The 21,296-nt window shown below is 41.3% G+C and overlaps 2 protein-coding genes across 2 annotated transcripts; both read right to left on the bottom strand.

Annotated features, from left to right (window-relative positions):
- Positions 1-7,811: 7,811 nt before the first annotated feature.
- On the bottom strand, positions 7,812-16,232 carry fem1c (fem-1 homolog c). Its single transcript, XM_046387632.1, has 6 exons — positions 14,827-16,232; positions 11,750-11,919; positions 11,475-11,663; positions 10,671-11,182; positions 10,219-10,395; positions 7,812-9,861 (listed from the first exon to the last, which is right to left on the bottom strand). The coding sequence occupies exons 1-6, from the start codon at positions 15,368-15,370 to the stop codon at positions 9,597-9,599; spliced, it is 1,857 nt and encodes a 618-aa protein (XP_046243588.1). The 5' UTR covers positions 15,371-16,232; the 3' UTR covers positions 7,812-9,596.
- Positions 16,233-16,595: 363 nt separating this feature from the next.
- Positions 16,596-20,944, bottom strand: tmed7 (transmembrane p24 trafficking protein 7). The gene is made up of 4 exons (XM_046387633.1): positions 20,796-20,944; positions 20,287-20,490; positions 19,302-19,547; positions 16,596-18,859 (listed from the first exon to the last, which is right to left on the bottom strand). The coding sequence occupies exons 2-4, from the start codon at positions 20,443-20,445 to the stop codon at positions 18,623-18,625; spliced, it is 642 nt and encodes a 213-aa protein (XP_046243589.1). The 5' UTR covers positions 20,446-20,490; positions 20,796-20,944; the 3' UTR covers positions 16,596-18,622.
- Between the last annotated feature and the right edge of the window lie 352 nt (positions 20,945-21,296).

The following is a 21,296-nucleotide window of genomic DNA, read 5'->3' as shown; positions in this document are numbered from 1 at the left end:
TTGACTTCAAGAGCCACTACAGATTAGCAGGTCAGTTTACAACTTTCCACTTTTGGAAGAAATGTGGTTGAAGTTGTTGAAGAAGAAATGTCTTTCCTCGTGCAAATTGTAAACTTGAAACAGAGTGATTACTCCACTTTAAATGTTAAACTTTTTCTAAAGTCACTGAAACACCAGACAACAGATATTAGCCTATATGTGAGACTGAAGAGGATGTAATAAAGCCAGAGATGGTCATACGGGTAAAGACATGACTTTATGGTTCTCAATATCAAAGCGAAAGTCCTGGGCTTCACACACCGTAAATGACCAGCGCCTGGTTTCTGGATTGTGTATTGGATTCCAGGTTGGGCTGTGTGTAAAATGTCCACTTCTGCCAACTGTCCACGTCTTGAAGCATTACTTGAGTTTCAGTGAGTTTCAGTGTCTGGAAAGCCACCAGCATCAGCAGCCCGTGCAGGTTACCTCGACCGAAGTGATTGACGGCCAGAATGAAAACTGTCAGGTGGACAGAAGATCAAATGAGTCAACTGAGGTGTTCACAAAAGCGTAATTGCATATAACATTTAAAGAGTCTTAAAAAAAAACTTCTTTTCTCAAACAGCTTCTTTCTGTGAGTGATGGAATCCTTCGTGTACACAATATTTTCTCCCAAAGTTAGAACAGTGTTTAATTATGTCTCACAACGGGTGTTTGTATTTGTGTGTTTCTGTCAGTGTTCTCACCATTTGGAAGTGGACGGGGCTCTGATGGGAAAGAAAAAGGTGACATCGTCCATAATTCTGTGCCAAATGAGGAGTCAGTAACATTCAAATGAGAATCTAATGGCGGTCGGTGGGCTGTTTGTTCACTCTCCATCAAATCTGATCACCCTCTGAGGTAAATAACACCTAGAGTTATATTTTTGTACTTTGATTGTAGCTTATGTAATCATCCATATTTAATGTCAAAGAGAAAAAAATGAAGTGTGTGCTTCTACATGTATGTGTGGTGTGTATATTTTCTTTACATTATTCCTCAGTTGTCTTAATAATAATATACAATAATATATTGATGATTTAACATTGTTCATTAATTAGCTTGAGTGACTGTCCAGGGTGTACCCCGCCTCTCGCCCGTAGTCAGCTGGGATAGGCTCCAGCTTCCCTGCGACCCTGACGGATAAGCGGTATAGAAAATGGATGGTTGGATGGACTGTCAAATCCACAGTCAGATGAGGACCCTCTCACTGTATCTATGTGTGCGTTGTTTGCATATGTTTGTGTCAAATTTGTGTATTTGTTGTCATAATCACTGCCATGCCAGCTAATTCTCCCTCTATTTATATGAGAGTTGTTTTGACAGCTGACATTAAGTGGAAAGCCTTGGTGTCAGTGTGCTTGGAGAGCAGGAATCTCTCTCTCCCTCTCTCTCTCTCTCTCTCTCACACACACACACACACACACACATTAACACACATTACACTACACTACACTACAATTAGCAGCCTCTGGTCCAATCAGGAAGGAAAGAATGTGTGTTTGTGAGAAAGGAGAGGAAAAAAAAACGCAGCAGAGACATTGGTGTCCAATCCAGACTGGTATCAGTTTCAGACCACAGTGATCCCCATGTTAATGCCCTGCCTATCTTTTTTAGCTGCCACAGCTCTTATGTAATCTGTCACGTTTTCCAAACACCACTTTCTCAGTCACCACCTTCTTATTTTACATTCAGCAGGTGCTCCTCCCATCCACAGCGATGCACTGTCGAAGCATCAAAGTAAACAAGAAAACAAACTGCAGCAGTGTGGCGAAGCAGAGCAGAGGCCAGATCCATCTTCATTTGGGAGGACAGTGTCGACATATTTACCAGGGCTGGATGGAAGTGAAGTGAAGCGACGATGCGGATTATAACAGGAATATAATGTGATCAACAGGAAACAGCATTGAAACATGTGGTTCCAAAGACATACGGAGGCATCCAGCATTATGAAGGTGAAAGGAAGCGCCACCATAATGGAATCAATAACTAATAGTTAAGTTTATGCGATGCCAATAAAATAAGTAATAAGTTTGCGAGTCGTGTTTCGTTCAAAACCGAAAAGATATTCTATTGTCTGTTGATTATCAATCAATTATCAATTCATCAAGCTATTGTTTCAGTTTTAGAAGGTGAATTAAGCCAAAGTGAGCAGGTATGACGCTTCCCAAAGTTTCTGTAACTTTTCCACCCGCCAAACTCGCTAAATCTTTAAACTCAGGATGAATCCACGTGAAGTCTGCAAAGTAATCCAAAAAGATTCATCAAAGAACATAGAAAACAGGTTTCGTGAACTATATTCACACATTCACTGTGTAATAAACTAAATTTAAGCAGCTTTTCCCAACACAAACATATGTAAAACAAAGGTGGGAGTTAGCTTTTTGTTGAGTCGTGATGCAGTAAAGGGAACAAAAAACTTCTCTCCTGCTGCTGTGGTGACCAAGGACAAACAAAGAGAGAGAAGAGAAAGAAGAGTTAAAAACAGAAAAGATGGAGTGTGAGGAGGCGGCAGCCACAGAGAGCTACAGACAGTGACAGAGGCAGAAGGTAGAAGAAGTATAAAACATTAAAGGAAACAATAAGCCTAATTCCTTATTCATAATTCTCCTCTTTGTTGCCGCTCTTGGGAACGTGTCCCAGCATGAGCCTACCTGTGGGTCATGTCGGTGAAGCATCACCAGGTTGAGACGGACTGGAGCGGCACATGGAGAGGAAAGGTGCCTGGTGACTGAAGCGAGTTCACCTGCAGGTATTGAGAGATGGAGGAAGACGCTTAATGTAGGACGGCTTTCCAACAGGGCATTATTCAGCCCTAAATATAGACGGGACAGAAGTAGGCTGAGCTAACAGCGCTGCCAAAAGGCCACAAAAATAAGCCACAATGTGGAGCCTTGTGTACAGTGAGTGAAGACTGTGTCAGGATTGTTTTTTTTCTGGAGACTCTGGTTTAATTTGTTCACTCATACATTTATCCCTTGTTTTTTTGTCTGACCTTATCAAAATTAATCCGATGATCATCAACTTGACGAAACACAAGAAATGACCCGAAAGCATTTCTAATACACCAAATCGAGATATAGGTCATGTTTTATGGTCTCTGCACAAACCAACAGATGATGGTCTTGTTTTTCAGACAAGGCAAACTGTCATGAGATGCCTGTCTTATGAATAAAAAATGTTTATTCAACATGAATAAACATTCAACAGTGATCACAGAAACACATCATATGAAAATCTGTTCTATTCAACCACAGCTTGGGCCTCTGAGACATGATGCATTATTTTCTGTAGCTGTCTCCTGAAATCAGTTCAAAATCAGTTGTTGAGAAATTCTTATAAAATTAGTAAACATTAAGGATATGACTCAAAACACAATTTAAAAGGATAGGCTGACATTTTATGAAGCCCGTCTTAAAATTAGATATCAACTAGATAACACCCAAAATGTTGACACTCCAAACCATGACTCATCACTATTAAATTTTTGTACATTATTGTAGTAGTCAGTACTCCTGAGTCGGACCACACCCACCTTTGCACTTAGCCTTTATTTTGATCTCAGCCAAACACCTGGAAGGTTTTATTCTGTATACTGTATTTCGCACAGTTTTGATGCAATCACGTTGACAAAATCTGTTCACAGAACAGCAGGCATATCAACACCTGGCAAAGAAATGAAAACTACCTTTGGGGGAATTTCTTCTACAACAGGTTTCTCCAGGTCCACATTTTGCCACGATGACACAAAACCTTAACCATATCTATATACCCGTATGGGTTTCAGAAACACTCTGCTTTCACTGCATCTTCTATCTGAACAAAAATTTATTCTACAGTTACCACAAAGCTTCAGCTGACGGTCTCGGACAACCATACAAAACTCACTTTTTTGTGCATCCATTGACAGTTACAGCCGAAGGATAGTAACGACAAGATGGAATTTGAAAGTAAAATTGCAGTTAACTCAGGGATATCCACTTGACCCATAGATCCAGTAGGGACAGCAAAAGTGTTTTAATGCACATATGGGTTTTAAAACGTGAGAAAATGTGAACCTGTCCTGTTTTATATACAATAAAGCGTGTGTTCATGTTTATGCAATGGCTTCAAACTTCCCGCCTGTGTAATATGTAAGCTGATAAGGAGTCTGCGTCTTGCTCAAAGACAGCTCAGCGAGGTCGTTTCTCATCAGCTTCATGGCTGGGACTTGATGGGCAACCCGGTGAGTCACTATACCCTCCCCTCCTCTGAGCTGACAAGGGATTTTTCTAGAAAATCTGTCTTTTATACACACCGTCTTCCCACACACACGCACACGCCCTCCTCTTGCGGCACAGAGCTTTGTTCAGCTATACGCCGCTCTCTCAGCACCTCCTTTTAATCTCTTCCTCATTATGTCAACATCTAGTTCGACACAGAGCTGACGGGCCTGTGAACCTCCAGTTTAAGTGGGGGCTGCGCCACATGAACGCTCACATGTTTTACACTGTGCTCTGACAAGCCTCGCCTTGTTAGAGACACAGAGACACAGAGACCCAGAAACACCTACACCATATACTTCACAATTACCATCAATGAGAGATGTTAATATTCCAGCTGAAGGAAATCTAGGTTAGCCGAGCTCAACACGGCTGAGATAACAGGATGGATCAGACTCGTCACACATGGTCAAAATAAATAACATTCTCTCACCTCATAATATCTGTGCTATTTTTAGCAGGTAACTCTGGTTGTGGTTGTCATAAAGCAAAAAAAAAAAAGGAAAAGCAAAAATAAAAGTTCAGTAATGCTCTTCAGGGCCACCCTGCCGGTAAACCACAGGAGTTTAAAAACAAATCTAAAAACTTCCTGTTTACATCACTGCTTTTTTTCCCCTTCCCCCAAACTGGTTTTCTCGGGTTAGCTAAACTCCTGGTGAAATCACAGTGAGCTGTAGTCCTGATTCTGACAGTAGACGCCGATCGACTGCAACATTTAAACCACCTGCTTGATATTTTGTAGGTCCCCTGCCAAAACTGCTCTGGCAGTGGGGGGAAGGGACACAGGACCTCTGGGGGTATTTTGTGGTCACCGGCATCAGAATGTTGGATCCTCCTGTGCCCTGAGGGTTTGTATTTGGTCTGCGCTGTTCAGATGGGTGATGTGTGTGTCAAAGACCGTCCACATGATTGCCAGAACCCAAGGGTTCCCTGCAGAACATTGCACTGTAAACAGATGATTAATATTATTCACTTCATCTGGTTTATATGCTGCGGCTGAGAGGTGCATGTTGTACATATATTAAATGGCTGGATGATGTAGTCCCCAAATGTTTTAAAATCCTTGTTGATAAATCACAGAACAGACTCTTGTTCTGCTATGACACACACAGATGGTTTTAAAAAAAAACAACAACAAAACAAAACATCTACCCAAACCAGCTCTGTTCCACTTCAGCTGCCCAGCGCACATACCTACAGCGATCGTGACTAATTATGAAATTCCCACTCTCCACTTTGCTTGAGATCCTAGCAGTGACTCATAAGGGAACATTCAGGATAGGTGTGACATTCTGGGACTGACTGCTGCTGCTGTACATGTGAGGAGGAAAACAGGTGGCGAGATCCTCACTGTGAGAGAGGAGGGGGTGGAGGAAAAAAAAAAAGTAAATCATCAACCATTTCAGCATTTGAAACTGCTTTTATATAACGCAATACATGTGTCATCAAAACAGTACTCCACTCTTTTATTCTTTACATGTGAGGAAACTTCATCATCACGTTGTTAGATGACACCCTAAAACAACACGACACAAATGTCAGAACAACAGAGGACTTCCTGAATGGATTTTTGTGATGCTTAAAAAGAAAAGTTTAAGGATCACTGCGTCCCGGCTCAGAAAATGTTAGTTTGAACCCAAACAAAGACCGTCACAGTTAAAACAAAAGAAAAAAAAAAGAAGAAAAAAGTTTGAGGTCAACTTCATGCATGGGTCAACCCCAGGAAGACAGTCAAAAAACCCAGGAAGACAGTCAAAAACAGACATCCAAATGGCAGGACAGGCAGAGAAGGCAGACAAAACAAAGGTGGTTTGCAAAGCTAGGTGGATGCAAACTAGGCGTGACATGATTTTACCAACTCAGACATGTTCCTGGACTAACTTTGCCATCAACTAATCGCCCTCCTTTGACACCATTACTGTGTGTTCCTGAACTACCTGCAATAAAATAAGCTCCTGCAGGGTTAGCGAGTTAGCTTGCCAAGTAGGTAGGCTATGCTAACAAGTAAGCTTGCCAGTAAGCTAGCAGAGGGTGATTGCTTGATGGCAACGATGGTCTAGAAACACTATGTTTGATGTTGGTCCAGGGACATGTCTTCACTTGGCAAAATCACATTGTGCTGCAAACTAGACAGTCTGACAGGGAATGAATGGAGCCTAACTGGTATATGTTGATCCAGGCTGGTAAGGAAAATGGGACTGGGCAGGTGAGTGAGTGGGTGGAGAAGGTAGGTGACAGGAATGACAGTAAAGGGCATTAGGGAGTGACGGACCTGTAACAACACGAGAGTTCGCAGATACTGAGAAATAAACAGAGCAGCTAACTTAATGATTATTATCATGCGGATGAAGCTGCAACAAAATGTGATCCTCAAGGGTCACCAAAAGTCCTTAAAATACATCGTCAAGGGATCATAAATGGGTGCATGGGTGGGTCTAATGTTATTTCTGTTAAGATATTTCACAAGATAAGTGAAAACCCGAGACAATTTGTTCCTATTGAAAAGCTAAATCTTTAAAAGCAGGTCACAAATACATTGTTTTCAATTTTTAGATACTTCTCACTGAATTTGTTGACAAAAAGACAACAATAAAAAAAAATAGCCTCATCATTTCACTGTTTAACTTGTACAGTCTGTGGTTCCAGATTTAACAAGAACATGGTGATCATATTAACTACTGTACCAGAGGATGTCTGTGGTGTTTTTCATTGTTTGCACTCCAGTCAAAAGCAAACACTTGGTTGCTTTCTATGACTGAATGGGCAAATAATGTTAGTAAACTTCTTTACAAAGAAAAACAGTGAAAGTTCTCTGCAGAGCCATTGTTATTGTTTTATTGCTTTAAATGAGTCTTGAACAAACAAGACCGTCCCCCTTTTTTTTTTTTTTAGGAAAGTTCCTGAATGCAACTGGATGCACAGTGTGAACACCCTGGCCTGCAATGTCAGAGGTTTCTCTGCACACATTCCAGTCCAGAAAAGGTTCTCTGTACACCCGGCTCAAGTATCTGAAAGGAGTCTACCCCTTAGTGACCCCACAGTAAAAGTAGAATAGACAGGAAATCTATTGGAAAATACAAATAATTAACAGATAGAGAAGCAGAGAAACCAACTTGTTGAAAGCTACCATGTCCTACTATTTCAACTTCTCGCCTGAAGAGGTTGCAGGTCATATTTTAACTGGTTACAACACAATTTAATGACTATACTGGTAATGTGTAACTTGCTCTATATTCCAGTGTATCTTGTGTTAACATTGATCAAGCTAGTTTTTCAGCACTTCCCTGCGAGTTTCAGTCTGGACTGAAGGCTGCATTTCTCCCTATGTAAGTCCATGTTCCTGATGTTAACAGTACATGTAGTCTTAGAGCCTTTCATATCATCGGAAATTACCATCAGTTAAAACTGAAATGACCTAAACAAGGGTATAAGACATCATCTCATAGAAACCTAAACATTTACTGAAACTGCCATCTGCATAAGCCGCACAAACAGACAACACAAGGAAATAAAGACATTCGGACAAGGAGATATGTGCAACATGGGTTTATTGTCAAACTAGTTGTTAAGACATGAATCTGATTAATGCCATATCAAATCTTAATCTCCGCTGTAGTAAAGTGCAGATTCAAATCAAGTTGCCCTGGGAGTCCTCATACATTTTCTATGTCTGGTTTTGAACTGTTAGGTTTAATAGACTGCAATATGAAATCCTACGAATTATGAAAAGCCCTTTTTTCCAATCCACACGTCTAAAGCTAATGTGCAAACAAGATAATTCTTAAGCTTTACTATTCTGTTCGTCGCAGCGTCCTCCTACTCATCTGCGTCATCAGTTCTCATACAATTGGACGACAGTTGTACAAAATGAGCAGAGCTACCCTCGCCGTAGTGGAGTCTATGAGTTCACAAGAAAGGTTTTCTGCAGTGACTGGTTAAATGCTGCTGCTGCTGCACATGCACGGTGGGCCAATGTTGGAAACCTACACAGATTTTGCTTTTTGATCATGATCATTAGAAGAACGACGGCATTTAAAGGTCGGCCGTGTATGAACGTTAAGAGGTCACTTCTGTGTATAAGCCTGTGCACTCCAGCGGCTGGAGACAGTTTGGCCGCTGTGGTGTCCAGTGGCAGTCATGTGCATTTTGGAATCTCCATGAGTGCCACTTCACCAAACTCTTGTCCTCAATTTGTATAAGCTCAAAAAAGAAAAAAATAAAATCCACTCTGCATACAAGAAACGCACTGTGTGGCACTCATTCTTTCACACATACAAACATACACAAGCACTCAAATTCATTCAATTTTCTTACAACAATCAGTACAATGGTTTTTGCACCCCCCCTCCTCCTCCTTCTTTGAGTGAAGTGAGGGGATACACTGAAGGAAACGGCAGCAATGAGGTAAACACAAAAACTCATGAGAGATATTGCACAGACAAGTGCCGGCACAGAATACAACAGTCTCTCTTTCCAACAGCATAGCCTGTGCATAGGAAGAATAAAGCACTTATGGTGTTTGCAGACATTAAACCCTTCTCGTAAAGCTTTGTTACACACTAAAGTGGGAACGACAAATGATGCATGGCAAGAATGAAATGTATTGTAAAAGTACAAAACAAAAAAAAAAAGAAAAAAAAGAAAAAAGGACCTAGTGGTGACTGAGAAAGGGTCCATGGCTGTTGGCAACAGTGATGGGACGAACAAAAAATAACCTGAAGTCCCAGCATATGTAGAAATGCCTCAATCCGTGCTTTGAGAAGAGAGAAGCAGGCAAAGTTGAGACGGGGTTGGAGCCAGCATGGAGAAAAATCTCTCAAGTTTCATTCAATAAATAGCATAGTGGAATATGCAAAAAAAAAAAAAAAAAATTTTTTTCTAAAGCAAAAATACGTAAACCCCTTGCTCAGTTCCTCCAGAGATTCAACCGTGTTTGTCCATGTTGCAGTTCACTCCTAATACATCCCCACAGATCGGGCTGTGACCAGTCAGAGCTGTGGCTCCATGATAGGGCAAACAGAGGAAGAAAATGTTGACTCATACCTTCATCCGATCCACTCATTTTTAGTTTATCCTGGTTGAACAAGGACATTTTTTTTGTTCACACGAATCTTCAATTTCATACACTTCTGATAGTTTGGATTTGTAACACTAACCCACAAAATCGTGTCTTTCAGCTGCCTCAAGCAACTTGTGGGTCACGTGTTGAACTATAGTGCTCCTCAGTCTGTCCATGTCTGTCGATGGCATCGCACACACTCTCCTCTTTTCATCCATCCATCCATCCATCCACCCGCCTCCACTCCTTCACAATCATTATCTGTGGAGCAAGACGAAGGCCTCTAGTTTCTCAGGGATGTTTCCCCGGTAGTCGAGGCTGTGCTTGATGATGGCCCTGGCGGCTAGGCACTGCAGGGTGGTGTGGTTTATGGGCTGGATGACATTCCTGGACAGTTCCTTCTCGTCCAGGAGGTCGCAGGCCGTTTGTTGGAAGGCGTTGGTGCTGTCAAAGTGAGTCCCGCATGATATCAGCAGGTTCATGATGTCTGGGTGACCATTGGATGCGGCAATGTGAAGAGGGCTGGAGGTTTGGAAAAGAGCCCGGCTTTAAGATCATGCTACAAAACATGTTACGTTTGGTCTGTTCTGACTGTCCTAATGACACATGATCACGCAAGGTTGTTAGGAAAATTTCTAAGTACTTCAATTTCTTAATTTATACAGACAAGAAATACAATACTTGTTCCACTATACACTTTATGTTATGTTATTTTTATTAACAAAATTATCCGTACAAATTAAAATGAGGATAGTAAGAGAACAGAAAGTTATGTAAGCTAAATCTAGAGTAGATGCTGTGTAAAGCACTTTGAGGAGGCATTAGGACTAGAAGAGTCTCACAAAAGTCCATTTCCAATGAAAAATACAAAAGACTGACCTGTTGTCATCTTCATCGCGGCTGTTAACATCTGCCCCACACTCAAGAAGGATGGAAGCCACTGTGAGAGAGGGGAACTTGCAGACAGGATAGCGGCCCACACAGGTAGTGTTTCGGTCAACTGCCAAGTGCAGTGGACTGTAGCCATTCTTACCACATGGCTGGAGCTTCAGGAATCTGTCAAGATGTGGAAAGAGGCCATCATGGTAACAGCACTCAGTCCCAGCTGACAATGAGGACTTCAGGTTTGATTGAACTACTATCACAGATTATGACACTCATCAATGAATGTGACTTGTTGATACAAATTCACAAAAGGAGGCAGAGGTGGAATGCACTGCTTATTTCAGCTGACTATTCTATTGGTTAGAAATTACTCGGGTCATTTTTAAATGATTTTCCTTACTGTAAGACAAACTGTTGCCAATACAAGTGATTTAAATGTAACCCACCTATAGATAGTTTCCTTCTTGAAGTGGTCCTGCTCTGCAGTACATGCCACCTTCTCTAAAAGACAAATGAGGTGCAGGATGATTGACAGTGCTTTGCTGAGCTGGGCAGGGTCTGGTGGCATAGGTCCGCTTTGTTTAACTGCCCGCTCAATCTCCAAAACACTCTTGGAAAGGATCCCCATCAAGTCCTCAAATGACACCGACGTCCCCAAGAGCCCCTTAGCCCTGTCTTGCAGCATGAAGGAGAAGAGCTCGGCAAACGACAGCAGACTGGAGGCAGTCATGGGGCTGAGGGGGTCAAGGTTGCTCTGCTGCATGTCCAAGGCATACTTCCATAGATTGATACAGCGCTCAAAGTTGCCAGAGTCTGCATAGACGGCACCTCGGTAACGGATGTAGTAAGACGTGTCTGGATGCTGTGGGCCAAGGATTCTCTCACGGATAAGTAGCGCCTGCATGCGCATCTCATCCGGGTCAGATATCAGCCCGTCCAGCTCTTCTCTGTTTGTTACCTAGGAAGAAGATTACATGGTCGAGACAATGGCCTAAATTTAGGCAGCGTAGGGTTTCCATGCACGTGTGGCAAAGTACGTACTGCTTTCCTGAAGCAACTGGCTTTAAGACCCTAAATCCAGCTCAACACACTTCTTCTTCTTTGTTTCTAAGTTTTTCCAAGTACAATGAACATTCACCTTTCTTAAGTGTGTGCTGCTTTTACCAAAATATGAGAACATGAGCAAGAATAAATCCTATTTCAAGAGCATGACATGCAAAGCAGAATCACCAACTCAAACTAACACTCACCTCCCTGGCGTAGTCATATGCCATGATCAGCTGCTTGGGCTCTGGTTTATGGACAATATTATTACTGTCCATGTACCTGAGGTCCATGGCTCTCTTCCAGTATTTTAAAGCTCCGAGCAGATCTCTCTTCTTGTCAACAAACGTGGCTCCCAACAGCTCAAGGGCATCAATGCGTTCCATGTGGCTTGTCTTCAGAAGAAAGAACATCATTTTAAATGGATTCAAAACATCAAAGCAACAGCCTCAAATGCACATCTATGCAGACAAATCCTGACCTGCTGGTGCGTTGTCAGTTCATCTACAATGTTAGTGTGGCCTGTGACGCTGGCTGAGAGCAGCGGCGTCATGCCATAGCCGTCCTGCTCCATGGTTGCTCCATACTGCAGTAACATCCGCATGATCTCCAAACTGCCTGACTCTGCGCAGTCATGAAGTGCTGTGTTTCCTATGAACAGAAGGGAACGCAGCTTACAATAAACTGCAGGCTATGTTACTTTCATACATTGAGAAACCAAACAAAGACATGCAGGATCCATCAATCTGGATTGATATATCAATTGAGTCCACTATCATCAATATACAATGAAAGCATCAATCCTCATCACGGTATTTATTATGGCCAAAAGCAGGAAAGAAAGGAGTGGCACCTTCTCCTGTGACTAACTGAGTTAACTGGACATAAGATGCTGCCTAGTGATTTAAGACACTGTGGTATTCTAACTAGTCAGTAACATAGATTGTAGTACATTTTGAATTATAACTAGGGCTGTAACAGTACACACATACAAACTAAAAACTTTCAGCATGGGTCTTTCAATTTGGCACACATGTGCACAATGCAGCATGCAGAAAATTCATTTGAACTCTGAGCTTCCCCCGGTAGCAACTTTCACACAAAGTCAAGATACATACTGAGCTGTACTTTTTGTGTACCGTTACACCCCTAATCATAACACATGTGTTCATGTTTTCAGAATTCTTCTCTGAGAACATACAAAATGCCATTTTCAGTTTCTATAAATGCGATCAGTGAAGATACTGAATGCAAGCCTCATCCGAGGACAATAACTAAGGGAAGATTTTCAGCGGCTTATACATAAATCAAGAACACCTTATGCATACAAAGCATTGTGAGTAACACTTAAGTATATCATTTGTCACTACTCAGCCTAAGGGCATAAATATACTCCCAAATGGGCACGTACACGAACAGCTGTGGACACTACAGACCGATAGCGGTTCTGTTTATATTACTTTCTGGAGTCCACTTGGAGGATGCATTCCACACATGTGCAGATGTATGTATGGGCGTGCAAATAGCGCAGGGCCTATTTGCTCATCCTCTGGTGAAGAAATTTATGTAACACGGACCCTCACACACGCAAAACATAGAATTTACACTTCAGCATGTCCTGTCCCGGTCCTGCTAACTTCTCCTTCAAATAGGTAACTCAGACACAGTCATGTAAATTAAGATAAAGGTTTTCCACAGCTGGCTCTTTCTGGAGTTAAACGCAGGTAGTCATTGTTACAAAACAAACAAACACACAAAACAAAAAACAAACAAAAAAAACAACAAATAAACAATTTAACAACTCCTCACACACCTGGCTGCTCTCAGTACACTGAGGCTAACCCATATTTGGGCAGATGACACCAAACAGGGTTGGTCAGGGATTAACCATTGTCTATACTAAAACTAGACCGATGAGATTTTTTTCCATCTTACTCCTGACGACACAACGCACTTGGGTGCAGCAGCAGCGTGCCTTTTCTTTCTTTTTTCTTTTGCTTCAGTGTCTCTTTTGAACTTTCTTTATGGAACAGGCACTGACAAACAACAGGAGTTCGCTTTGCTTGTCTGGATGATAAATTGAATTTCCAGTAACAAAACAACTTAGTCCAAAAACTTAGGGAATCCTTTCCACATCCAGGGATTAGTCTGAATACTCGTTATGTGCCTCCAAACAGTATTAAGGTCAGTTAGCGAGGAGGCAACCTCACTAATCAGCGTTGTACTGAAGGAAGAGAGCTGACCACAGCCTTTCAAACAAATTAAACAGACTGTGATTGTGGGGCACTTACCATTTTTTATTCCAACTTGTTTGCCCTCTTCCATCAACACAATGTCTATTGTTTTTGGATATTTTCCAGTTCCTATATCTCAAATTTCAAATCTACTCCTTCCTGTTTGTTCAACTGTTACAAGAAAGGCAATAGTCTCAAGAACCGGCAAGTGAGTGAGTGCTTTCCACCTCAACCATCACACACGACGCAGTCAATATCATCTGTAAGCGCTTGCACTGGTTTGTGGACTAAAGAGGACTTGTCTCCCGCTCTTCCACTGGTCAGGAAAACCACTTGCGCCACTTCTGGATTTTGATGAAGTGAATGAATTTAGTGTCGGCCACAAATTAGTCAAAGGTGCGTTCATTCATTCAAATCAGAAATGAGCTACAACCACGTGGTTTTGAATCAAAACACTTGCCTGCTTGTAATTTTGATTAGTTTGTGCACGAGGATGAACACAGAAACCACATATGGCACCATGTTTAGGAAGAAGAAGAAGAATCAGAATCGCTTTATTGGCAGTATGTGTATTTTTACATACACACACTGAATTTGTCTTCTGCATGTAACCCATCCTTGGTTGAACACATAGTTTGAGAGGTTTGTAAGGACATTTTTAGATTTATTTTTCCTATTACAGATGCTAGTCACCTCTGAAATCAGAATCAGAATTCCTTTATTTATCCCTGGAGGGAAATTCTTGAAATCCACAGCAAAAAACATGAATTCAAGCTAACCATAGCTGCTGTCTTCTGAGATATCTACAGCAAGTTTTTGATACTCAAAACTATTTAAGGCAAGATATCATTACAGTGCTTTTCTTTTCATTCCTGTGGCTTGTCTTCTCATTAAAGGACAATACCCTAAAAAAAAACTAATGGACACTGGATTCTCTGGATTTATAAAATACCATCTAAGGAGAAAATAGATTTTCAGACACTCCCCCGGGATCAGCCCAAGCTGACGTAGTCATCACAGCTTTTCATTGTGCAATCACGAGTTCATGATATTCTGTTGAGTCATTTCAAATGGAAATATGCAAAAGCTTTACTTATTATCTCATACTGTTGGTATAATAGTTGAGAACAGTTTTTCCATTTCACTTTCTCTGGTATTTCTTCCAATGACATACATAAAATACCCCATCATCTATTTATCATCATCATCAGGTGTATATGGCTCCAGACTAAATCAGTTTCTTATTTCAAGGCCAGAGATCTTGTGAATAATGGGAACCTCTGTTGGGTTGTTGCTGACTGTTGTGAATGTGCAACCCACTCACCTTTTACACTTTTCCTGTTGACATCTGCACCTTTCTCCAGCAGGTACTGCGCGATATCCTTGTGTCCCTTGTAGCAGGAAATCATGAGACACGTGTGACCGTGTCTGTTGGCCACCTCCAGGTCAGCTTTGTGCTCCACCAGGTATTTCACAATGTCCAAATGACCGTCAAAGCAGGCTGCCCTCAGAGGTGTTGAGTTGGTCAGGGTCGTGCTGTTGACAGAAGCGCCGTGTCCCAGCAGGGACTGGACTACCTTCAGATGACCCGCCGCCGAGGCGGCCCAAAGAGGGGGAGCCCCCTCGATGGTCTCCCCATCAAAATTAACTGACCCACCGACCTCAACGGGAGCGCTGCAGCACTCCAGCAGATACTCTACCAGGTCCAGGTGGCCGTACCGAGAGGCCATCAGGAGCGGGGTGGCCCCGTTTGTCTTCTCTGCCATCAACTTGGTCACCTCGTGTCCATCTTTGTTCTCCAATAGTTTCTGTAGGAGACGGAGCTTACCGTCCCTGGCAGCGTTAAAGACTGCGGTCTTTAAATCCATTTTTCAGAGTCACTTTCGCTGTTAAATAAAAAGGCAAAGACCTCCGTGAAACAATGGGTTAAAGACAGCCCGAGGTGTAACGTAGCGTTGCTGAGGACCGGTGGAGCTCGGAAACCTTTGTTTACAACAAGCTCCGACTTTCCAGCTTATGGTAAACCAACTAGCTAGCGTTTGGCTCAAAATCCACGGCAATTCGTGACTTTCTAAACTTCATCTTTCTAAAACTGGCATGAACTACCTGCTGTGTGAATCTCCGTCTCTATTAATAACTCGGACGTTTGAGGCGACCCTTGATCCAATAATACATTTGTCGCCGAGTAAGCAAGGTGGCTAGTCAACTTCCTTGATCAGTTTAGCTAACCGAGTAGCCCCATTTAGCTTACTTAACACCTCTCTATTGGCCGTTCAACCGATACTCATCCACTGAAATGTCTTCCTCTCCGAGAAGCTCCCCTCCTTTAGCTCCGCTTCCCGTGCTTGTCATTGTCCCACAACATACTCCTGAGACGTTATATATTTGTTTTCAGAGGGCCGAGACGTAGGAATCCACCCCCACCCGTTACGCCGTGCCGCTAGCAGCTAGCTTAGCCTGGGTAAACGACGTTCCGTCTCTTGTTCGGCGAAACAAGCAGGGGATGTCCCCAGTATCTGAGTCGTTTTTCTTCACAAGCACACGTCGAGAACGAAACGACAAACGTTACCCCCAAGACAGCGAATACTGGTCGTCCATGTAGCCACTCAGCAAACTGGCACGGCAATAATTTCAGCTAAAGGGAAGATATATGTAAAGGCTGTCCACCCACGGCTGGACCTGATGATCACGACTCCGTTTCTGTCAAATCGCAAATCCAATGCAGTATTTTTTTCTCGACTAGCGGAAATGATTGACGTCTGATCGACCAATCACAGGGTTGCTGGACTGTTTCGTAGCCAATAAAAACATAAGACTGTAGATTAAAATAAAGCGAAGAGGTTATTGCGCTGCAAGTACCTGGGACCACGTAAAGAAATGACAAAATAATAATTAACGCAAAAAATAAAATAAAGATTAGAACACCTCCTCTGTACCTTCCAGATTAAGAGACATGTTGAATATTGAACGGTTCCGAACGTGGCTGCGATGGCCTTGATAATATCACTCCCTACAGGAACAAAGAAGCATGACCAGTGTATGCAAAAATCTAAATTGAAGTGTTGATTGTGATGATTAAATAAATGAACACCGTGACATTTTAACAGAAAGTTTATTCAGCCATCCCAATAACTTAACAAATTCCCAGAATGCCTCAGAGCAGAATTTGTCTCAAAAATTGACCTGTCAGTGCACAAGTCTGAAAGTGCTCCACTTACCAAAACTGACAATAAACATATGGTGAAAGGAGAAAACATCAGAAAATACGCAAAGCCAAGCCAGAACAAACAAATGGCAATAACATCAAATATTTCAGTTGTTTTCCAGGTCTCAGCAAGCAGTTCTGACAAGCAACCAAACTATAAAGTCAAAGAAGCCTCACATTCTCTTTTAATGGATTTAGTGTAAGTGTGCCTTTGTTGTAAATATAAAAGTTATATTTATCATCAAAATCATCATGTTACTAGCTTTGCCAGGAGGTAAACTCAATCACATTCACTTATGTTTTGTACTGTGAAAATTCTACAAGCAAACTTCAAAGCAGTGAGACCATGATACTCAAGTATTTCATGTTTAAGCCATGTCTGTGTCTTAAGAGTTGCAAGAAAAGATCAACATTGAGGGAAGGAATGAGCCTCTGACTTTAATGTGATTCCTGTCCTAAGAAGCGACATTACCAGGGTGAACTGCAACTACTATATGTAGTGCTTCCTGTATACTCAAATGTTTAGTGATAATCTCAAGAACTTGAATGTTTAGAATTTCTTTCAGTACTGCTGACAGAATAAATTTTTTAAAAAATGACAGAACCAGTCATATTACAAAGAGACATATTAGATACACATTTTTCCAGATCCTTCCTCTAGAAAAGTGAGTGGTCAGCAAGGGGATACAATTTCAAATTACAACTAGAAATTCAAGTTACTAGAATTATCTTATATTGAAGCTATATTTTGCAAAACCAAACGCATTTCACAACAGTGCTGTATAAAACCAAGAGGACAATATCAGCCGTTAAGATAAATAAGTTGTTGCACTTCAAACAGCAAAGCCAGAATATAACAACGGCAGGAAACCGGTGAAAGTTTTTAGAAGTTGTTACACTGACATCCCACTTAGCACACAGTGTGTTACTTTAAAAACACAAGAATAATATTAGTTTCTTTGTCTCCCACACTGAACCACATAGATGTAATAATGAAAAAAAAACCTTAACCTGGAATTTTAAGATTTTTTTAGGTGATAATTTAGCAAGGTCTGGTCACTTCGAAGCATGGCTTTATACTGATGCATAATCAAGCAAATGGAATTTAAAATGCAAAAAGAGACTCTAAGGAATTAACTGCAGTCACTAAAGGGAGACTGTATCCATCTCTAAATTCAACCCAAACACATACCGTTTTAAACTATTATTAAAGAATGCCTTTCTCTTTGTATAGCACATTTCCCACTAATAACTCACCTAAAATGACAGTTGATAAAAGCAAACACAATAACTAGTCTTTCTCACTCAATATAGTGAGGTTTAATAGAGAAAAGAACGCAAGAGATTTTTCACAACCAAAACCTTTGCCTTACAAGTGTGGTTTTGTGAGACCCACTGTTCTGCAGATAAGGAAAGAAATCCTCAACTTCCTACATTACACATTTAGTTACAACTTCCATTCCCTTGGTTATTTCAGTGCACAGTTTGGGCTGAAAAGTGGAACAGATCAGGGAGAGAGCCTATGAGATGATGGGGGGTGGGGGGGTAGAAAAGGACACAAATAAAATATGAACACACTTAGAAATATTTTCAAATATTTAAAGGTTTGCTTTAACTAACAGCTGCTTGAACTGCCTGAAATACAAATACGGTAGTTACAAGCAAGCCTTTCCCCACGTTTCCTCTCTTACTTCTCAATAACATTTTAAACACTTAACCTTTTTGCTTAAGACTCATTTGCATAAAATTTGTAAGAATATCAGTGCTAAACGAGGATGAAATGTCAGATTGTACAGTCTGGCAGTTTGATATGATCCAATTTCGCATCTGCACTGATATTCTAGCTCACTTTAAGCACATAAGCCAAGGTACGGATAAAGAAAGTAATGAATCTGATGCCAGGGCTCAGGGACTGTTATGATCCAACACGTGTTGTAGTGGTCTTCTTGTCAGAGAAGAAGCTTCTTAGCAGGACCACCTGACTAATGCTGACCACCAGAAGGATAATGGCTTCTCCGATGGACCAGAACGCAACGCGGGTGTTGAGATCCTCTGCCCGACTGCGTCCTTGGGCCTCACGGAGACGGAAGTGTGTCTGGTAGTCAATGACCGACTTCAGGGCCTCATGGATGGACACGCAGGCTGATTCCATCTGGAAATAGCAACAAAAAGGAAGGTCAAATCATTATCAGATATCTAAACTGTGGCTGAAAATTAATGATTGTCCACCCACCACAAAAACAATTTTAACTGTTAAGAGACAGAAAGTTAAGAAAATCAGATTTTTGACTCCACAATCATCTCCATTAGGATTTAGAATCAAATATCTAACTTGTTTATGACTATAATATATTGAGTTTGACAGCTGAATTAGTTCAGTTGTTCAGTGTTCAATTACTGTGCATATTTACATGTCCAGCATTAGAGATTCATGTAGAGGCCGATGATTTGCTGTCCTACTTAATCTAAACTTGGTCCATTGTCAGATGATTCTATGCTATATACAATGCAATTTTGAGAAACCTAAGGAAACATTCACTCACAAACACACAAGTGCATATGCACGTACATCATCACACTCACACACTGCTTACCTGGGTGAGAGCAGTTACTCTGTTCTCATTGGGGAAAAGAGGAGGATCATCGCCAACCTGGAAGTCAAAGTAAACAGTCTTGTGCGTGAAGGTAGAGAACTCATTACTGAAGCAGAACTTGTAGGTGCCATTTTTCCCTGCTGTGAACGTGAAGCTGTCATATTGTTTCTTCATCTCCTTGTAGAGGGTTGCACCATCTGGGTCCTCCAAGCGACAATCCACATCATAATGGCCACCAGTCACCACCTAGGAAAACATAAAGACAAGAGAAGCAAAAATTCAGTAACACAATGACAATAGAGTTTTATACAGAGAATTATATCACAGTACAATTTATGAATTTCATTTTTGTTTTATATTAGATAATTTTGTGTTATCTAATTTCAGTAAAGATGAAATGTGCTAAAGGCCAAACACTGCTCTCTCTCGACAGATGTGGATAATATGCTGGCTCTGAGATGGTTTTAATATTGAAATAAATAGCAGGTTCAGCTAGTTACAGAAAATAACTAACATCTCATGTCTTAAGCAACAAAGACAAACCACAAACAATTTCACTGTCACATATTTATATGAAAGTACATAAGCGTATGGTTTACTGTATAATTTAATAAAACACACAAATACTTGCTTATTAGTCCATCATTCAGATTTAGACAATGTTATCCATAGAGAAACGCGGAATGACTGGCACTCGAACTAAAAACATATGCTCATTCTACATTAATAAATAACGTGGGGAGAAAGCGGATGAAAACGACGTGAAAGTAGTAGTTTGTGGAGTTTGTTTTACAATGTTTACGTTGCATTCTTCAGCCAGATAAGTACCGAGATTTTAAAGCTGCACCGCGCCCTGAGTTGATAGTTTTTATGTGAAGTACTGTCTTCGGGGGGACACTTTACACTCTGCTCAACTCGTTAAAAACGACAACCATAGGGACAACTGTTTCGGACATAGCCCTGGGCCGAAAGAAGATCCACGTACCTGAAACTCTAGTGTACACTTGGTGCCGATAATGATGTCCTCATAGAAACACTGTTTGGCGTTGTCTGGCAGCTCAAAAGTTAGCTCGGAGCCTAGCACCCACCCAAACAGAAGCTGGGCCCACAGCACCTGCAACAGCACCCGAAAGGATCCGTACATCCTGAAGACCGAGAGCCGAACTTCAAAGTAAAAACCTGAGCAGACCTGTCGAAATCACAAAATTAAGAGTCATCAAACTAAAACCCATATCAAAGTTGGCAAAAAGACAAAAATGGTGACAAAGCAAACCCGGACATTGATATTAGCGACAAGCTGTTAGCTTAAAGCCAACTAGCTAGCTGTCTGGTTTAACATTTTAGAGACAGAAAACAACTGGGAATTTGTAACATTCACCTATGGTTAGTGTATTTGCGTATTATAGGCACATTGTGGTCATAAAAGTAAAAGTAAATCCGGACATTAACATTTCTTAATTCATTATTTTGTTTCAGTCAGTATTAGCTACTCACCACAAAGTGCTCACCCGGATGCGACTAATACTACGAAACGTATAACAAACGTGACACGGCATTGGCTGTCATCAGTAAAAGCCCGCCTTCTGTGATCTCTCATTGGTCAAGAAAAAGAGGAGGAGAGTTTGCGAGGTCACGTGGGCCACGTCTACATAGAAAAGATATCTTCCTTCTCAATACACTCCAACGTGGCTGTGGTTGGATGTAATACTACATCTGAAAATCATGCTGTGCTTATACTCCATGGAATGTTGTATTCAAAGTTGCTGTGTCCTCAAAGGTGGGATGTTTTGGGCCATAATGCTGTGGTCCTTTGCAGCTGTCTTAAAACCAGAATTTATTTGCAATAAGAGGAACAGCATTACTAGACTGAGCATACAGCCATGACATTGGGTCAAACACACTGTTTCTATTGGTTGCTTCTGCATAGCTGATATCTGTATATCACCCTTCCTTTCAATTTAAGCATCATAATAAAACTTGATTTCTTTCTTTTGT

This window comes from Scatophagus argus, chromosome 4 (genome assembly GCF_020382885.2).
Source record: "Scatophagus argus isolate fScaArg1 chromosome 4, fScaArg1.pri, whole genome shotgun sequence".
Taxonomy (NCBI): domain Eukaryota; kingdom Metazoa; phylum Chordata; class Actinopteri; family Scatophagidae; genus Scatophagus; species Scatophagus argus.
This window is presented reverse-complemented; position numbering and strand designations above follow the sequence as displayed.